This window comes from Dicentrarchus labrax, unplaced genomic scaffold, assembly GCF_905237075.1.
Source record: "Dicentrarchus labrax unplaced genomic scaffold, dlabrax2021, whole genome shotgun sequence".
NCBI lineage: Eukaryota > Metazoa > Chordata > Actinopteri > Moronidae > Dicentrarchus > Dicentrarchus labrax.
In genome coordinates, this window is record NW_026136706.1 from 1,238,844 (window position 1) to 1,256,343 (window position 17,500).

General features: G+C 43.6%; 2 protein-coding genes, 1 long non-coding RNA gene and 1 pseudogene across 4 annotated transcripts in view; 2 read left to right on the top strand and 2 right to left on the bottom strand.

Moving 5' to 3' along the window:
- LOC127365085 (abl interactor 2-like) overlaps positions 1-3,847 on the top strand; it is a 38,302-nt pseudogene extending 34,455 nt beyond the window's left edge.
- The window catches only part of LOC127365057 (olfactory receptor 6N2-like), a 259,826-nt gene extending 247,296 nt beyond the window's left edge, over positions 1-12,530 (bottom strand). Inside the window, exon 1 of the mRNA XM_051402783.1 lies at positions 10,305-12,530. The gene's annotated coding sequence lies outside the window, so the exon portion shown is untranslated. The remainder of the gene's footprint in view (positions 1-10,304) is intronic.
- Positions 12,531-13,499: 969 nt separating this feature from the next.
- cnot11 (CCR4-NOT transcription complex, subunit 11) overlaps positions 13,500-17,500 on the top strand; it is a 5,281-nt gene continuing 1,280 nt past the window's right edge. The window contains exons 1-6 of the mRNA XM_051402765.1: positions 13,500-14,379; positions 15,144-15,308; positions 15,417-15,569; positions 15,936-16,138; positions 16,888-17,090; positions 17,223-17,319. Coding sequence (XP_051258725.1) covers positions 14,061-14,379; positions 15,144-15,308; positions 15,417-15,569; positions 15,936-16,138; positions 16,888-17,090; positions 17,223-17,319 — 1,140 coding nt within the window. The 5' untranslated portion in view covers positions 13,500-14,060. The remainder of the gene's footprint in view (positions 14,380-15,143; positions 15,309-15,416; positions 15,570-15,935; positions 16,139-16,887; positions 17,091-17,222; positions 17,320-17,500) is intronic.
- LOC127365088 (uncharacterized) lies at positions 16,282-16,881 on the bottom strand. 2 transcript variants are annotated; one of them, XR_007885095.1, is made up of 2 exons: positions 16,664-16,881; positions 16,282-16,388 (listed from the first exon to the last, which is right to left on the bottom strand). It is a non-coding gene; the product is annotated as an uncharacterized LOC127365088 (long non-coding RNA). The 2 variants fall into 2 exon arrangements; XR_007885096.1 differs by having other exon boundaries at positions 16,609-16,881.

The following is a 17,500-nucleotide window of genomic DNA, read 5'->3' on the forward strand; positions in this document are numbered from 1 at the left end:
TTTGAGAGTAGATAGGTCTGATAGATCAGGTGGGGGCTGTGCAACTTTTGTTAATTAAGATTGGGCTGCAGTACAGGAGAATTGATATTAATTCCAATCTTGAGTGTTTGGCTGTGGAGATTTGGAGCAGTCAAAATTCTATTACTGTGCTAAATTATTATAACCCTTGTCAACCTTTGGTATTGTCAGATTTTGATGAGATAATGGAGAAGGTAAGGTGTCCTGTTATATGGACTGGAGATTTTAATGCATATAATCTTTTATGGGGTAGTGATCATAGGGATAAAAATGGTGTTATTGTAGACAAATTTATAGATAATTATGAGTTAGTAGTGTTAAATGATGGAAGGCCAACTAGGTATCATATTGTCAGAAATACCTGCAGTCATAGATTTATCAATTGCTTCGTCAAATTTAGCTAGAGTTGGTGAATGGGATGTTAAAGACACGTATACATTGGGTAGTGATCATTATCCTATTTTATGCAGGTTTGGTAGGGATTTGAGGAGAGAAGTGGAAAAGAAAGCGCCTATATATAACTTTTCTCAGGCTAAATGGGATAAATGTCAGGAGAGTGTTCAGAGCTTAGTAATTTCAATTCAATTTTTCAATTTCAATTTTATTTGTATAGCGCCAATTCATAACAGATGTTATCTCAGGACACTTTTCAAATAGAGCAGGTCTAGACCGAACTCTTGAGCAAGACCTTGGAGACAAGGGCAAGGAAAAACTGCCTGTTAAAAGGCAGAAACCTAGGACAGATCCTCCGGCTCTAGGTGGGTGGTCGTCTGTCTCGACCAGTTGGGGTGAGAGAGAGAGACAGAGAGACAGAGAGAGACAGACAGACAGCAACAACAGTATTGGCAATGGCAGTCTAGCAGGACCATGGCAGGAGGCTCCACCAGGATCGATAAGAACCTGCGAGACGAGAAAGCACAAGAACTCCGGGAAGAAGTGAAGTTAGTAACATGCATTAATGGAACATGAATGAGTGCAGAAAGAGAGAGGAAGAGAGGAGCTCAGTGCATCATGGGAAATCCCCCCGATAGTCTAGGCCTATAGCAGCATAACTAAGGGATGGTTCAGGACTCACCTGATCCAGCCCTAACTATAAGCTTTATCAAAGAGGAATGTCTTAAGCCTACTCTTGAATGTGGTGAGGGTGTCTGCCTCCAGAACCACAACTGGAAGCTGGTTCCACAGGAGAGGAGCTTGGTAACTGAAGGCTCTGGCTCCTGTTCTACTTTTAGAGACTATAGGAACCACAAGTAGCCCAGCATTCAGAGAACGTAGTGTTCTAGTGGGGTAAAAGGGTACTATGAGCTCTTTAAGATATGAAGGGGCCTGACCATGAAGAGCTTTGTAGGTGAGGAGGAGGATTTTAAATTCTATTCTACATTTTACAGGGAGCCAGTGCAGAGAAGCTAGTACAGGAGAGATGTGATCTCTTTTTCTAGTTCCTGTCAGTACTCGTGCTGCAGCGTTTTGAATTAATTGGAGCGTTTTAATGGACTTATTGGGGCAACCTGATAATAAAGAGTTGCAGTAATCCAGCCTTGAAGTAACAAATGCATGGATTAGTTTTTCTGCATCTGTCTGTGATAGTATGTGTCTAATTTTTGTAATATTACGTAAATGAAAGAAGGCTGTCCTAGAGGTCTGCTTTATGTGGGAGTTAAATGACAAATCCTGATCAAAGATAACTCCAAGATTCCTGACAGTGGTGCTAGAGGCCAAGTTAATGCCATCTAGAGTAACTATATCTTTAGACAGTGAGTCTCTAAGGTTGTAGTAGGAGAGATTGATAGTGAGGGTTCTGTAGATAGTTGGAATACATCCATTAGTTTCATGATACATGAGGCCGCTTGCAGTACCATTCCTCTGAAGCAAGAACCTAGGACTCGTAAGCTGGTTCCTTGGTGGAATAATGAATGTGATCAAGCTGTAAGGAGTAGGAATAGAGCATACAGAAGATTAAGAAAGTTTCCAATGTTGGTTAATGTAATGGAGTACAAGCGGCTAAGGGCAGTAGCAAGAAGAATTAGAAAAATTAATTTTGTCTAGGCTATCAATCTGTCAATCTGTCTCCGTGTCCGTGTCGATCTAAACTGACAGTTGACAGATGACCCAGATGACACAAACACGCTAGTCGGTGTTTTGAAATCTGACACCTTTTTCGTTTTATTTTTGCTAGCTATATTTATCCTTTGTATTTTACATTAATTTTGACATTGTATTAAAACTGAGACTTTATTTAATTAGAAACATGTAAAAACTGAAAATAGCCCAAAATTTTATTTTCTTGTAAAAACGTGTTTCTACACAAATGGCCCGCTGCAACATCCAACTCATTTTAATGGAACGCGTCACATTTAGATAATTGATGAAATTCATCAGGCTTGATTGATAGATATAACTGCGTATCATCTGCATAACAGTAAAAGTTAATGGAGTGATTCCTAATAATGTTGCCTAAAGGGAGCATATATAAAGTAAATAGTATTGGTCCAAGTACAGAACCTTGTGGAACTCCATGACTAACTGTAGTATTTATTGAAGATTCATCGTTAACATGTACAAACTGCGAGCGATCTGATAAATATGACTTAAACCAGCTTAGTGCGGTTCCTTTAATGCCAATTTGATGCTCAAGTCTCTGTAAAAGAATATTATGGTCAATGGTGTCAAATGCAGCACTAAGATCTAATAATACAAGTACAGAGACAAGTCCATTGTCAGAAGCAATCAGAAGGTCATTATTAACTTTAACCAAAGCTGTCTCTGTGCTGTGATGAACTCTAAATCCTGACTGAAAATCCTCAAATAAACTATTGTTATGTAAAAAGTCACACAACTCTTTGGCGACTACTTTCTCCAGAATCTTAGAGAGGAAGGGGAGGTTAGAGATCGGTCTATAGTTGGCTAAAACCCCTGGGTCAAGAGTGGGCTTTTTAAGAAGGGGTTTAATTACTTGGAGAGCCACTGATAACTGTTGAGGGCATTTGGTGATTAATTTTCTCTCTAATGGTAATAATTTTCTCATAAAAGAAGCTCATGAAGTCATTGCTACTTAAGTTTATGCCCATTAGTGTCTCTGTGCTGAACTTTCAATAAGTTCACATTCAAACAGATTTGCTGATGGGTTTCATTGTAGTTTATCTCTGCGATCATAAATCTAGTTTGGTTTGTTTTCTGTCGCTCCACAAACGATCCACAGTGGAGTCGGTTCGGTTGTAGTAAACTGACCTGAGTTCACTGTAACAGAACCAAACAGGTAATGTGTGACCGTGAAACGTGTTGATTATCAGTGTTTCGCTGTGTTTGTCACCCCCCAGTGGTCGCCATCTACGACTACGCCGCCGACAAGGAGGACGAGCTGTCGTTCCAGGAAGGAGCGATCATCTACGTCATCAAGAAGAACGAGGACGGCTGGTTTGAGGGAACGATGAACACCACCACCGGACTCTTCCCCGGAAACTATGTGGAGTCCATCATGCACTACGCCGACTAGAGAGAGTCGAGAGAGTTTCTGTTCACAGAACCAGAAGGGAAACGTTTTCATTTTTGGTTCCTTTAGATTCACGCTAACCAATCACAAGCTCATCAGAGCCTGTGAACTAAAGTATTTTAATGTGTGTGTAGTTTACGGGGTGGAGGTCAGAACTTGTGATCAGACTGTGTTTTGTTCTGCTTCTACCCATAATGCTTTGCACTGAGGGGCTCATTGCTGGATCAGATCCTGTCCTCAGATCAGTTGATAGGTTGGACTGTTGGAGGACTGTTGGTGAGTTCGACCCTACAGAAAGAGCAGTGAGACAAATCCAGTTTAGTTTCTGTCTCATCACAAGAGATTTAAAGATCAACAATCAACAATCAATAATCAATAATCAATCCATGCTGACAGGAAACAAATCTTCAGGTTAGAGATGTTTGATACACGTTCCAACAGACGATACTGATACCACATAGTTATCTGCTCTCTGTATCAGAACTACTGAAACACTACAGTCTGTCCTCTCTGGGCTTCCGTAGTTTTACCCTCTTGCTGTCACACTCATCCGCAGTCTTTCCCCTGAAGTGAAGCGTTAATGGTCAGTATCATGGTGTTGGAGAAGAACAAACTGCTATGCAGAAGACACTTTTTCTTCCCCTCTTCCTTCCTCTGAAGCACTCTTCCTCTCTGTGGAGGGCGTTAACAGACTAGACTCCAACGTAAACTGAATTTAACACATTTATTTAAGACTAAACATACGTACTTGGTGTTCAGTGCTCGGGTAACACCAGTAACTATTCGCCCTTTAATCTGTCTCCCTGCGGCAATATGAGCCTAAAATAATCAGATTTGACTGATTTAATGTCAATAAACGGATCAATATGATGCTGAAATAACGATATCATGAGTTGAGACTCGGTCTGCGAGACAACGAGCAGCTTTTAAAACACTCGAGTTTGGTTGAGGCTACGCTACTGAGAGCTGACATATATTTTCTTTTTAGTTTAAAATGAATATAAACATCGTCCCTGCACCGTCTCCAGTATTTTAATGAATTTAATATCGACACTATTGACTTTTTTAGAACTTCAATTTGCCTCAAAGTCTCACAAGCTCTGCAAATATCAGAGTTCAGGGTCTGTCTGTATCAAAAAGTCTTACTTACATTCTCAGAGACACATTTTCAACCTACTTTTAAAAACAGACCAGAGACAGAAACAGACCAGAGACAGACCAGAGACAGAAACAGACCAGAGACAGAAACAGACCAGAGACAGAAACAGACCAGAGACAAACCAGAGACAGACCAGAGACAGAAACAGACCAGAGACAGACCAGAGACAGACCAGAAACAGACCAGAGACAGACCAGAGACAGAAACAGACCAGAGACAGACCAGAGACAGACCAGAGACAGACCAGAAACAGACCAGAGACAGACCAGAGACAGAAACAGACCAGAGACAGACCAGAGACAGAAACAGACCAGAGACAGACCAGAAACAGACCAGAGACAGACCAGAGACAGAAACAGACCAGAGACAGAAACAGACCAGAGACAGACCAGAGACAGAAACAGACCAGAGACAGACCAGAGAGAGAAACAGACCAGAGACAGACCAGAAACAGACCAGAGACAGAAACAGACCAGAAACAGACCAGAAACAGAAACAGACCAGAGACAGACCAGAAACAGACCAGAGACAGACCAGAGACAGAAACAGACCAGAGACAGAAACAGACCAGAGACAGACCAGAAACAGACCAGAGACAGACCAGAGACAGAAACAGACCAGAAACAGACCAGAGACAGAAACAGACCAGAGACAGAAACAGACCAGAAACAGACCAGAGACAGAAACAGACCAGAGACAGACCAGAGACAGAGACAGACCAGAAACAGACCAGAGACAGAAACAGACCAGAGACAGAAACAGACCAGAAACAGACCAGAGACAGAAACAGACCAGAGACAGACCAGAAACAGACCAGAGACAGACCAGAGACAGAAACAGACCAGAAACAGACCAGAGACAGACCAGAAACAGACTAGAGACAGACCAGAGACAGAAACAGACCAGAAACAGACTAGAGACAGACCAGAGACAGAAACAGACCAGAGACAGACCAGAGACAGAAACAGACCACAGACAGAGACAGACCAGAAACAGACCAGAAACAGACCACAGACAGAGACAGACCGGAGACAGAAACAGACCGGCGACAGAAACAGACCAGAGACAGACCAGAAACAGACCAGAGACAGACCACAGACAGACAGACCGGAGACAGAAACAGACCGGCGACAGAAACAGACCAGAGACAGAGACAGACCGGAGACAGAAACAGACCACAGACAGAGACAGACCAGAGACAGACCGGAGACAGAAACAGACCACAGACAGAGACAGACCAGAGACAGACCGGAGACAGAAACAGACCACAGACAGAGACAGACCAGAGACAGACCGGAGACAGAAACAGACCAGAGACAGACCGGAGACAGAAACAGACCAGAGACAGACCAGAAACAGAAACAGACCAGAGACAGACCAGAGACAGACCGGAGACAGAAACAGACCACAGACAGAGACAGACCAGAGACAGACCGGAGACAGAAACAGACCACAGACAGAGACAGACCCTCTAACTCTGAATCCTCTCGTCGTGCTGCAGCTCGTTCTGCTGAACCGACCGCCGCAGCGTTGCGGCTACGAACTACAACTTCAGATCAGATTTGTGTTTTTACCCAACTCTCCCTCACCTCCTCGCCCTCTGACCTTTGCCTTAAACACCCTCAACCTTCGTCCTCTGTCACGAGCCTTATCTTCATCTTCTGTCTAACAGCAGACGAGAACTCTGGGAGGTGGAGTCCTTACACCAATCCAACTGCAATAGAAGGAACTACAATAATGACTCTGACGTCCTGCTGTGCCATAAATCATCAGTTTCCTTAAAGACATTTAAAGTTCAGGGTTTTATTGTTCTACTTTAATATTATTGATCATTACATGAGCCAATAGGAACCACTAGCAGCTGTTATATTAAAGATAACCTCTATTGACCACTAATTAACTTGTCCTAAGCCCCGCCCCTTGTTGCTCTGTGCTCCAATCACAGTTGAGCAAGCTCTTGCTAACATTAGCTAACTAATCTTTAAAATGTGGTTGTCTTTCCAAAATAGATTAGCTTAGCATGTAGCATATTCAAGTACAAGATAGGAGGAAGTTGGCTTGCTCAACTGGGATTGGAGCACAGAGTAAAAAGGGGCGGGAGTTATGAAGGGTGTATTGCAATAACTTTATTGATCCTCTAGCGCCATCATCAGCTGACCAATGTGTCCACAGACATTCCCATCAGCCCCAGCTGCACTGCTAATGTTAGCATGCTAACAGGCTAAACTCTGAACAGAAGTTCACATATTATATTATTACATTATTACATTATCATATTATTACATTATTACATTATCATATTATTACATTATTACATTATTACATTATCATATTATTACATTATTACATTATTACATTATCATATTATTACATTATTACATTATCATATTATTACATTATTACATTATCATATTATTACATTATTACATTATCATATTATTACATTATCATATTATTACATTATTACATTATTACATTATCATATTATTACATTATTACATTATTACATTATCATATTATTACATTATTACATTATTACATTATCATATTATTACATTATTACATTATCATATTATTACATTATTACATTATCATATTATTACATTATTACATTATCATATTATTACATTATCATATTATCATATTATTACATTATTACATTATTACATTATCATATTATTACATTATCATATTATTACATTATTACATTATCATATTATTACATTATTACATTATCATATTATTACATTATTACATTATCATATTATTACATTATTATATTATTACATTATCATATTATTACATTATTACATTATTATATTATTACATTATCATGTTATTACATTATTACATTATTATATTATTACATTATTATATTATTACATTATCATATTATTATATTATTACATTATTACATTATTACATTATCATATTATTACATTATTACATTATCATATTATTACATTATTACATTATCATATTATTACATTATCATATTATTACATTATTACATTATCATATTATTACATTATTACATTATCATATTATTACATTATCATATTATTACATTATTACATTATCATATTATTACATTATCATATTATTACATTATCATATTATTACATTATTACATTATCATATTATTACATTATTACATTATCATATTATTACATTATTACATTATCATATTATTACATTATTACATTATCATATTATTACATTATCATATTATTACATTATCATATTATTACATTATTACATTATTATATTATTATATTCAGTTTGTAGTATTGATCCTGTTTGAAGGTGTCCCCTGTGTCCCGTAGTGGTGTAGTGAAGTGGACCTGACCCGGGTGGAGACTCTGGACCTGTTTACAGTGTGTGTGTGTGTGTGTGTCTGCATGCTGATCTATAACGGACTCTCATTCAGTGTGTGTGTGTGTGTGAGTGTGTGAGTGTGTGTGTGTGTGTGTGTGTGTGTGTGTGTGTGTGTGTGTGTGTGTGTGTGTGTGTGTGGACCTGATCAGTGTTTGTTGTTGATGTAATTTAAGATATTGAACAGAAACCAGAGTAATCTGAACTCCTCCAACAGAACTTATAATAATAATCAATAACTTTATTGATTATTTCAGGTGGACAGTTAGGTTTATGATTTATGATTCACTACAGAACTACAAACGCTCCCATCATCCTCAGCTGCACTCTGTGTTTCCTGCTAATGTTAGCATCATGTTAACTCAGTGTGCAGTCTCCACTCACAGCCCATAATGCACATGGGGAATTACCCACAGTTCATGGCGTTGTTCAAGGTGTGCGATTCTGTTTGGACAAAAATTAGTAAATTGATAATTGATTGATTGATTGATTGATTGAAAGTGTGCTGGCTGTGAAATCCCAACGTTACGTAATGATTTGGTCGTCAAGGTAACACGATATAATGACATAATAAACTTTATTTATAACAAAGTTCTGTACGTGGTTGAAGGTAAATAAATCAGAGACCATTCTGGACCCTGACTGAGGCTTTAGGGCAGCGGTGTCAAACTGATCCGGGCAGCAGCACACCTGACTTGGTTCATTCAATCAACTGAACTGTCTTCACACCCACGCTTTAATCAAGGGTGGCTGTTTCTGTTCCAATCAAGCAAGAGGACACCTGATATGACTGTGTGAAGACAGTTCAGTTGATTGAATGAACCAAGTCAGGTGTACCGGCCCTCTCACGGATCAGTTTGACACCCCTGCTTTAGGGGGACAGTGGGTTCAGGTCTTAGTCCCGCCCACTAACCTCTGATTGGCTCGCTCCTCGGTCCTCTGGCTCCCGGAGGTTTTGGCGTGCTCTGGTTTTTGTCCCGCCTGCAGATTCCCTTTAAACAGAGCGACACAGACGGTTTCTCTCAGGCTGATTTCACCAGGAACAGCTTCAACCTCTGACTCCTTATAACAGAACATGTGACCTCTGTGGTGTTACTGAGGGCAGAGGTCAGAGGTCAGACGGAAGCTCTTCCTGGTACAACGTGACGTCTGGATAAGGTTTCTGTTTCCACGGTGACCGACTGAAAGCACATCGCTCTTTTGTAAGAAACCAGTGAAAGTAAATGTTTAAACAGCCTCTCTGTGTCAGTCTCTGATTTCATCTCACACACTGAACGCCTGCAAAGCCTCATGGGAACTGTAGTTCATGAGTTAAAGTAGTAAACAAACAACAACACAATATCAGCTGTAAAGATGTCTGCCGTCTCTCAAACATCATTTCTAGAAAGAGTCACAAACCGATGGGTGGCGGCCATTTTCATTTAGTCTGTGTGTTAGCGCCACCTGCAGGTCAGTGGAATAATTACATTATTATCATGTGTCAGTGTGTATAAGGTTCATTAGGGTTAGGGTGGGTGGTCGTCTGTCTCGACCAGTTGGGGTGAGAGAGAGAGACAGATAGACAGACAGACAGACAGGTGCACAGCAACAACAGTATTGGCAATGGCAATCTAGCAGGACCATGGCAGGAGGCTCCACCAGGATCGATAAGAACCTGCGAGACGAGAAAGCACAAGAACTCCGGGGAAGAAGTGAAGTTAGTAACATGCATTAATGGGACATGAATGAGTGCAGAAAGAGAGAGGAAGAGAGGAGCTCAGTGCATCATGGGAAATCCCCCGATAGTCTAGGCCTATAGCAGCATAACTAAGGGATGGTTCAGGACTCACCTGATCCAGCCCTAACTATAAGCTTTATCAAAGAGGAATGTCTTAAGCCTACTCTTGAATGTGGTGAGGGTGTCTGCCTCCCGAACCACAACTGGAAGCTGGTTCCACAGGAGAGGAGCTTGGTAACTGAAGGCTCTGGCTCCTGTTCTACTTTTAGAGACTATAGGAACCACAAGTAGCCCAGCATTCAGAGAACGTAGTGTTCTAGAGGGGTAATAGGGTACTATGAGCTCTTTAAGATATGAAGGGGCCTGACCATGAAGAGCTTTATAGGTGAGGAGGAGGATTTTAAATTCTATTCTACATTTTACAGGGAGCCAGTGCAGAGAAGCTAGTACAGGAGAGATGTGATCTCTTTTTCTAGTTCCTGTCAGTACTCGTGCTGCAGCGTTCTGAATTAATTGGAGCGTTTTAATGGACTTATTGGGGCAACCTGATAATAAAGAGTTGCAGTAATCCAGCCTTGAAGTAACAAATGCATGGATTAGTTTTTCTGCATCTGTCTGTGATAGTATGTGTCTAATTTTTGTAATATTACGTAAATGAAAGAAGGCAGTCCTAGAGGTCTGCTTCATGTGGGAGTTAAATGACAAATCCTGATCAAAGATAACTCCAAGATTCCTGACAGTGGTGCTAGAGGCCAAGTTAATGCCATCTAGAGTAACTATATCTTTAGACAGTGAGTCTCTAAGGTTGTAGTAGGAGAGATTGATAGTGAGGGTTCTGTAGATAGTTGGAATACATCCATTAGTTTCATGATACATGAGGCCGCTTGCAGTACCATTCCTCTGAAGCAGGAACCTAGGACTCGTAAGCTGGTTCCTTGGTGGAATAATGAATGTGATCAAGCTGTAAGGAGTAGGAATAGAGCATACAGAAGATTAAGAAAGTTTCCAATGTTGGTTAATGTAATGGAGTACAAGCGGCTAAGGGCAGTAGCAAGAAGAATTAGAAAAGATGCAAAGAGGAATAGTTGGAGGACGTTTTGTGGTACGCTAGGCCCTGAGACTCCTGTAAGGCATTTGGGGTCTGCAATACGTAGAATGTCAGGGGTATATAAAAGAAGATTGATACCAGTGTTACAGAAGGGTGAGACAGTAGCAGTTTCCAAAAAGGAAAAAGCAGACGTGTGTTGATAGTTTTCAAGCAGTACATAGATCAGAGAGAATGGGGGCTGAGAGGTGTAGGAAGAGAACTGAGCTGATGGCAGTTAATCAGTGGAAGTTAGAAAGGAGTTTAGAAAACGATAATCCTATAAATCTGTTTTTTACTATAAAAGAGTTGAAGGATGCAATTATGTCTGGGGCAAATACTACCCCGGGGAGAGATAGGTTGTCTTATGAGTTTTTTAAACATCTGGATGATATTGTACTTGATGAAATATTAGCTTTGTTTAATACGGTGTGGGCAGAGGGTTATTTGCCCAAGGAATGGAAACATGCAGTTGTGGTCCCTATTTTGAAGCCAGGCAAAGATCCATCTGACCCTAGTTCATATCGCCCTATAGCGCTCCCAGCAGTGCTTTGTAAAGTAATGGAGAAGATGGTAACCAACAGACTAGTGTGCTTCATAGAAACTAGAGGACTCTTTGTTGATGTCCAGAATGGCTTTAGGAAGGGAAGGTCGACAATGGAATCAGTGTTAGTTTTGGATCAGGATATCAAAAGTGCATTTAGCAATAAGGAAATAGTAGTGAGTGTATTCCTGGATATTGAGAAGGCGTATGATTCTTTGTGGAAGGAGGGATTAATGATTAAAATCTTTGACTTGGGAGTAAGGGGACGAATGTTTAATTGGATTAAGGATTTTTTAATGAAAAGAACAATACAAGTAATGGTTGGTAGTGTCTGTTCAAAGACTGTAGCAAGGAAGTGTTATCAGTCCAGTTTTATTTAATATAATGATTAATGATATCTTTGGTAAATAGAGAGAGGATTTGGGTTATCTCTATTTGCAGATGAGGGGGCCATCTGGAAAAGAGGGCGTAATGTAGAGTTTGTTTTAAAACAGATTCAAAGAGTATTATTGTCTATAGAGGAATGGGGGAACACATGGGGATTCACAATGTCTGCATCTAAGACTAAATATGTTGTATTTGGTTTTAAAAGAAAGTTACCTAATATAGGGCTGTATATGTATGGGTCTTTATTGGAGAAGGTAAAGGTTTTTAAATGTTTGGGTGTATGGTTTGAAGAGCGTATGACTTGGGCTGTGCATGTAGATAAAATTGTAATGAAATGTGGAAAAGTTCTGAATGTTATGAGAAGTCTGGGTGGGTGTGAGTGGGGGGCTGAGAGGGAGACGATGTTGGTAATTTTTCAGGCCTTGATCAGATCTGCTCTTGACTATGGGAGTTTTGTGTATGGATCTGCTTCTAAAACTGTTCTGGATAAGTTAGATGTGGTGCATGCAAAGGCATTGAGGCTTTGTTGTGGGGCCTTTAGAACTTCCCCAGTCCCTGCCCTGCTCGTTGAAATGGGAGAAATGCCCTCATGGTTAAGGCGCATTAAGTTAGGGTTACAGTACTGGGCAAGCAGCAAGGTGTCTGTTACAAGAGATAGTAGATAATAAATATAATATTTTTTTTGTCACTGTAAACCAGTGGGCTAAGAAGCTGGGCTTGGAACAGGGAGGTAATGTAGAGCACACAAGATGGCTACCTATGCCCTATTGGGTGATGCCTGAATTGAATATTGAGCTTTCTTTTCTTCAAGAAAAAGATAAGAGGAAAGTGACTCCAAGAATAGTGGAACATCTTAATTCAATCAGTGAGAGTACTTTAATTGTTTTTACAGATGGATCTAGAGATCCAGTTAGTGGGAGAGCTGGTTTTGGGGTGTATGTGGAGCAGATTGGGTTGAAGATTGGTCGACGTATTTCTAATGGAAGCTCTGTTTTCACTACTGAGTTAATGGCAGTTCTATGGGCTTTATGGTGGATTGAGGAAGCCAGACCTAAAGAAGTCACTGTCTGCTCTGATTCTGCAGCTGCACTGGAAACCTTAAGAGCAGGACAATCTACAGCTCGTCCTGACATTGTGAAGGACAGCGTTACTTTTTGCTGGGTTCGGGGGCACGCTGGGGTTAGGGGGAATGAGCAGGTGGACCGCACTGCAAAGGAAAGCTTAAGAAGAGAAGTAGATGTTCATTTATCCATGGGGAGAGTGGAATTAAGAGAAATAATGAAAGCGGGCTGAAAGAATGGCAGAGAGGATGGCAAAGGGAAGCCAGGGGTAGACACTTCTGTTCTATACAACCTAAAGTTAGGAGAATATGTTTATGTGATTCTCAGTGAAACTCTGTAGGTTGAGGTTGGGTCATTGTGGGTTCAATGATTCTCTGTAGGAAATGTTTCTGGATTGTGTGAGTGTGGGATCGTTGGAACAGTAGGGCAGGTGTTCCTGGAATGTGGAAGGTAAAGAGAAGAGAGAAAGGTTTTCTTTGTTAGACTGACAGGAGTTGGAGTGGAGGCTTTCCTGTTCGGACACAGTGAGAAACACAAACAGTTGTTCTGTAAGAGAGAGTTCCGGTCTGATCCGACCTGTGGAGGGCAGTCACACACCGAACAGCGTCTACACTGCCGGAATCCTAGAAGAAGAAACATTGATCGCAAGGGCTTCTGGGTAAAGACACAAGTTCGATATTTTCTGCTCCGTTTTCCCGCTAAAAGTTTGTCTTTACGGTGTCTGTGGTTCTTTGGTACTGCCATAAACCCGGTCCACTGAGGGACCACCGCGGTAGAACCGGGTCCGGGTCAGGAGTTTAGGAAGTGAGAGAAGGAAACTACGCCCCCCACAATGCACTGCGCCCCCAGAGCCCAGTCAGTATTTAACCGGCTAACGCTCCGGTGCTGCGTTTAACAGAACCGACACCGGAACGGACGGAGGGGTAGAGCTCGGCTGAAGTCCGCTGGTTCCGTTGGTCCGTTACGCTCTCTGACTCGGTCCGTGTTGGTTCCGTCGGTCCGGTTCTTCCGTCTGAGTCATGACTTCACCGGTTATTGTCAGTTAGCGCTGCTAGGCTAGGCTAGGCTAGGCTAGGCTAGGCTAACGCGGTGCTCTCCCGCACAGGTGAACTAACTTCCCGCAGGGTGTCACAGAAATGTCCTTCCCGCTGTATTAAGAGGAAATACCGAGTTTACAACAGTTCCGAGCTCCAGAGACCCGAACCGAGCCGAACCGAGCCGAACCATGACCCTGGCCCCGAAGGAGCTGTCCAACCTGCTGAGCATCATCTCGGAGGAGGCGAGCACGAACACCTTCGAGAGCCTGTCGGCGCACTTCCACCACTACTTCGGGAAAGCGGAGCACTTCCGGGTGGGTTCGGTTCTGGTGATGCTCCTGCAGCAGCCGGACCTGCTGCCCAGCTCCCCGCAGCGGCTCACCGCGCTCTACCTGCTCTGGGAGATGTACCGAACCGAGCCGCTGGCCGCGAACCCGTTCGCCGCGGTGTTCGCCCACCTGCTGAACCCGGCACCGGCCGGGGAGGAGCAGGAGAGGGTGCTGTCCGGTAGGTGACCCGCACGGACCCGCACGGACCCGCACACTGTAGTACAGAACACATATCGATCCGCTCACTTTCTATCAATGTTTCTACCAGAGGGGATTACCCACAGTTCATAGCGCTGGGACGGTAAACGCGGGTTACCTGCGGGACTCCCTACAGGTGTAAAGAGACATTGATGAGTTAGTGATCAATACATTGATCAGTGTTAGTGATCAATACATTGATAGTGACAGTCACTGTGCACTAAGGTCAGAGGTCAGCAGCTAACAGCTTTATAAAGAGTTCTGTGTCTGAAGTGTCCTGAGAGAACTTCTGTTAGGGACTGAACTAACAGTCTGTGTGCCTGTCTGTCTGTGTGCCTGTCTGTCTGTCTGTCTGTCTGTCTGTGTGCCTGTCTGTGTGCCTGTCTGTCTGTCTGTCTGTCTGTCTGTGTGCCTGTCTGTCTGTCTGTCTGCCTGTCTGTCTGTCTGTGTGCCTGTCTGTCTGTCTGTGTGCCTGTCTGTCTGCCTGTCTGTCTGTCTGTCTGCCTGTCTGTCTGCCTGTCTGTCTGTCTGTCTGTCTGTGTGCCTGTCTGTCTGTGTGCCTGTCTGTGTGCCTGTCTGTCTGTGTGCCTGTCTGTCTGTGTGCCTGTCTGTCTGCCTGTCTGTCTGTCTGTCTGTCTGTGTGCCTGTCTGTCTGTGTGCCTGCCTGTCTGTCTGTCTGTCTGTGTGCCTGTCTGTCTGTGTGCCTGTCTGTCTGTCTGTGTGCCTGTCTGTCTGTCTCTCCAGGCTTCCTGCCCCCCATCACGCAGCCTGAGAAGTTCTTCCTGTCCCAGCTGATGTTGGCGCCGCCCAGAGATCTGTTCAAGAAGACTCCCCGTCAGGTTTCCTGTATGGACGTCGGCAACATGCCCCAATCCATCGACATCAGCGGGCTGCAGCTGGCACTAGCAGGTAGCAGCGATCAATCACCGATAATCACCGATAATCACCAGTTAATGTGTGAACAGTGTGAGTGGAGCTGACGGTTGTTTGTTTGTTTGTTTGTTTGTTGTTGTGCAGAGCGACAGTCGGAGCTGCCCACTCAGAGTAAGGCCAGCTTCCCCAGCATCCTCAACGACCCCGACCCAGACTCCTCCAACTCGGGCTTCGACAGCTCCGTGGCCAATCAGATCATAGAGTCTCTGGTCACCGGGCCCCGCCCCCCTCTGGAGAGTGAGTGTGTTTACTGCTGGTTGAGCCCTGGGGGGGGGCGCTGGGAGACAGACAGGTTCCTGCTGCAGGAGGTCTCACCTCTACACACCAGCAGGGGGCAGCAGTCAGCTGATTGGCCCCAACTCACTGCAGCTTAAAGACGAGCCAACAGCTCGTAATCAGCTGATTGATCATTGATTTATTCCACAGGAAGCTGTTCAGGCTGTTAGTGGCGTCCGTTAGTGGCGTCCGTTAGTGGCGTCCGTTAGTGGCGTCCGTTAGTGGCGTCCGTTAGTGGCGTCCGTTAGTGGAGCACAGAGACGTTGTCGGCATTAACGAACCTCCTTGCGAACAGGAAGGTAACGTCCTCCTCCTCTCCGTCCTCAGGTCACTTCCGGCCCGAGTTCATCCGCCCGCCGCCTCCGCTCCACGTGTGCGAGGACGAGCTGGCGTGGCTGAACCCCACGGAGCCGGATCACAGCGTCCAATGGGATCGCTCCATGTGCGTGAAGAACAGCACCGGGGTGGAGATCAAACGCATCATGTCCAAAGCCTTCAAGAGCCCGCTGTCGGCCCAGCAGCAGTCCCAGGTCTGTCCGTCTGTCAGTGTCCGCCCACTTCCTGTCTGTGGCTCTCTGCTCCAATCTCATTGGTTCCTACTGAACACTTCAAACTGCTCACAAACCCAATATCACCATCACACTGTCACACCAAACTCCATTCAAAAAACGGCTGTTTTAAGGAAGTAAAACCTTTATTTCCACCATCAGTGAGACTCTGATTCTCTTCAGTCTACAGACACAATCTGCTCACATTGACTCAGTAACATCATTAACTAACCTGTGAGGAAGAGTTGGACACAGACACACTCACTGACTGTCTGTCATTAACTAACCTGTGAGGAAGAGTTGGACACAGACACACTCACTGACTGTCTGTCATTAACTAACCTGTGAGGAAGAGTTGGACACAGACACACTCACTGACTGTCTGTCATTAACTAACCTGTGAGGAAGAGTTGGACACAGACACACTCACTGACTGTCTGTCATTAACTAACCTGTGAGGAAGAGTTGGACACAGACACACTCACTGACTGTCTGTCATTAACTAACCTGTGAGGAAGAGTTGGACACAGACACACTCACTGACTGTCTGTCATTAACTAACCTGTGAGGAAGAGTTGGACACACACACACTCACTGACTGTCTGTCATTAACTAACCTGTGAGGAAGAGTTGGACACAGACACACTCACTGACTGTCTGTCATTAACTAACCTGTGAGGAAGAGTTGGACACAGACACACTCACTGACTGTCTGTCTCTCTCTCCTGTAGCTGCTGGCCGAGCTGGAGAAGGACCTGAAGCTGGTGTACCACATCGGTCTGTCCCCGGCGAAGCTTCCTGACCTGGTGGAGAACAACCCCCTGGTGGCCATCGAGATGCTGCTGAAGCTGATGCAGAGCAGCCAGATCACAGAGTACTTCTCCGTGCTCGTCAACATGGACATGTCCCTGCACTCCATGGAGGTCGTCAACAGGTGAGAACTGTGTGTGTGTGTGTGTGTGTGTGTGTGTGTGTGTGTGTGTGTGTGTGTGTGTGTGTGTGTGTGTGTGTGTGTGTGTGTGTGTGTGTGTGTGTGGTTATTAACAGACATTGTGTCCGTCCTCAGGTTGACCACAGCGGTGGATTTACCTCCAGAGTTCATCCACCTCTACATCTCCAACTGCATCTCCACCTGTGAGCAAATCAAAGACAAATACATGCAGGTACAGTGACTCAGCACTAGCTCACAGCTGACTCAGCACTTTATTAACAGCAGACAATAACGGCGAGCTGAACCCCCGAGATACTGACAGACTCATTGTTCTGTCCCTGCATTCATTTTACCTTCACTGCCCCACAATGCAACACTGTAACACACTGTAACACTAACACACTGTAACACTA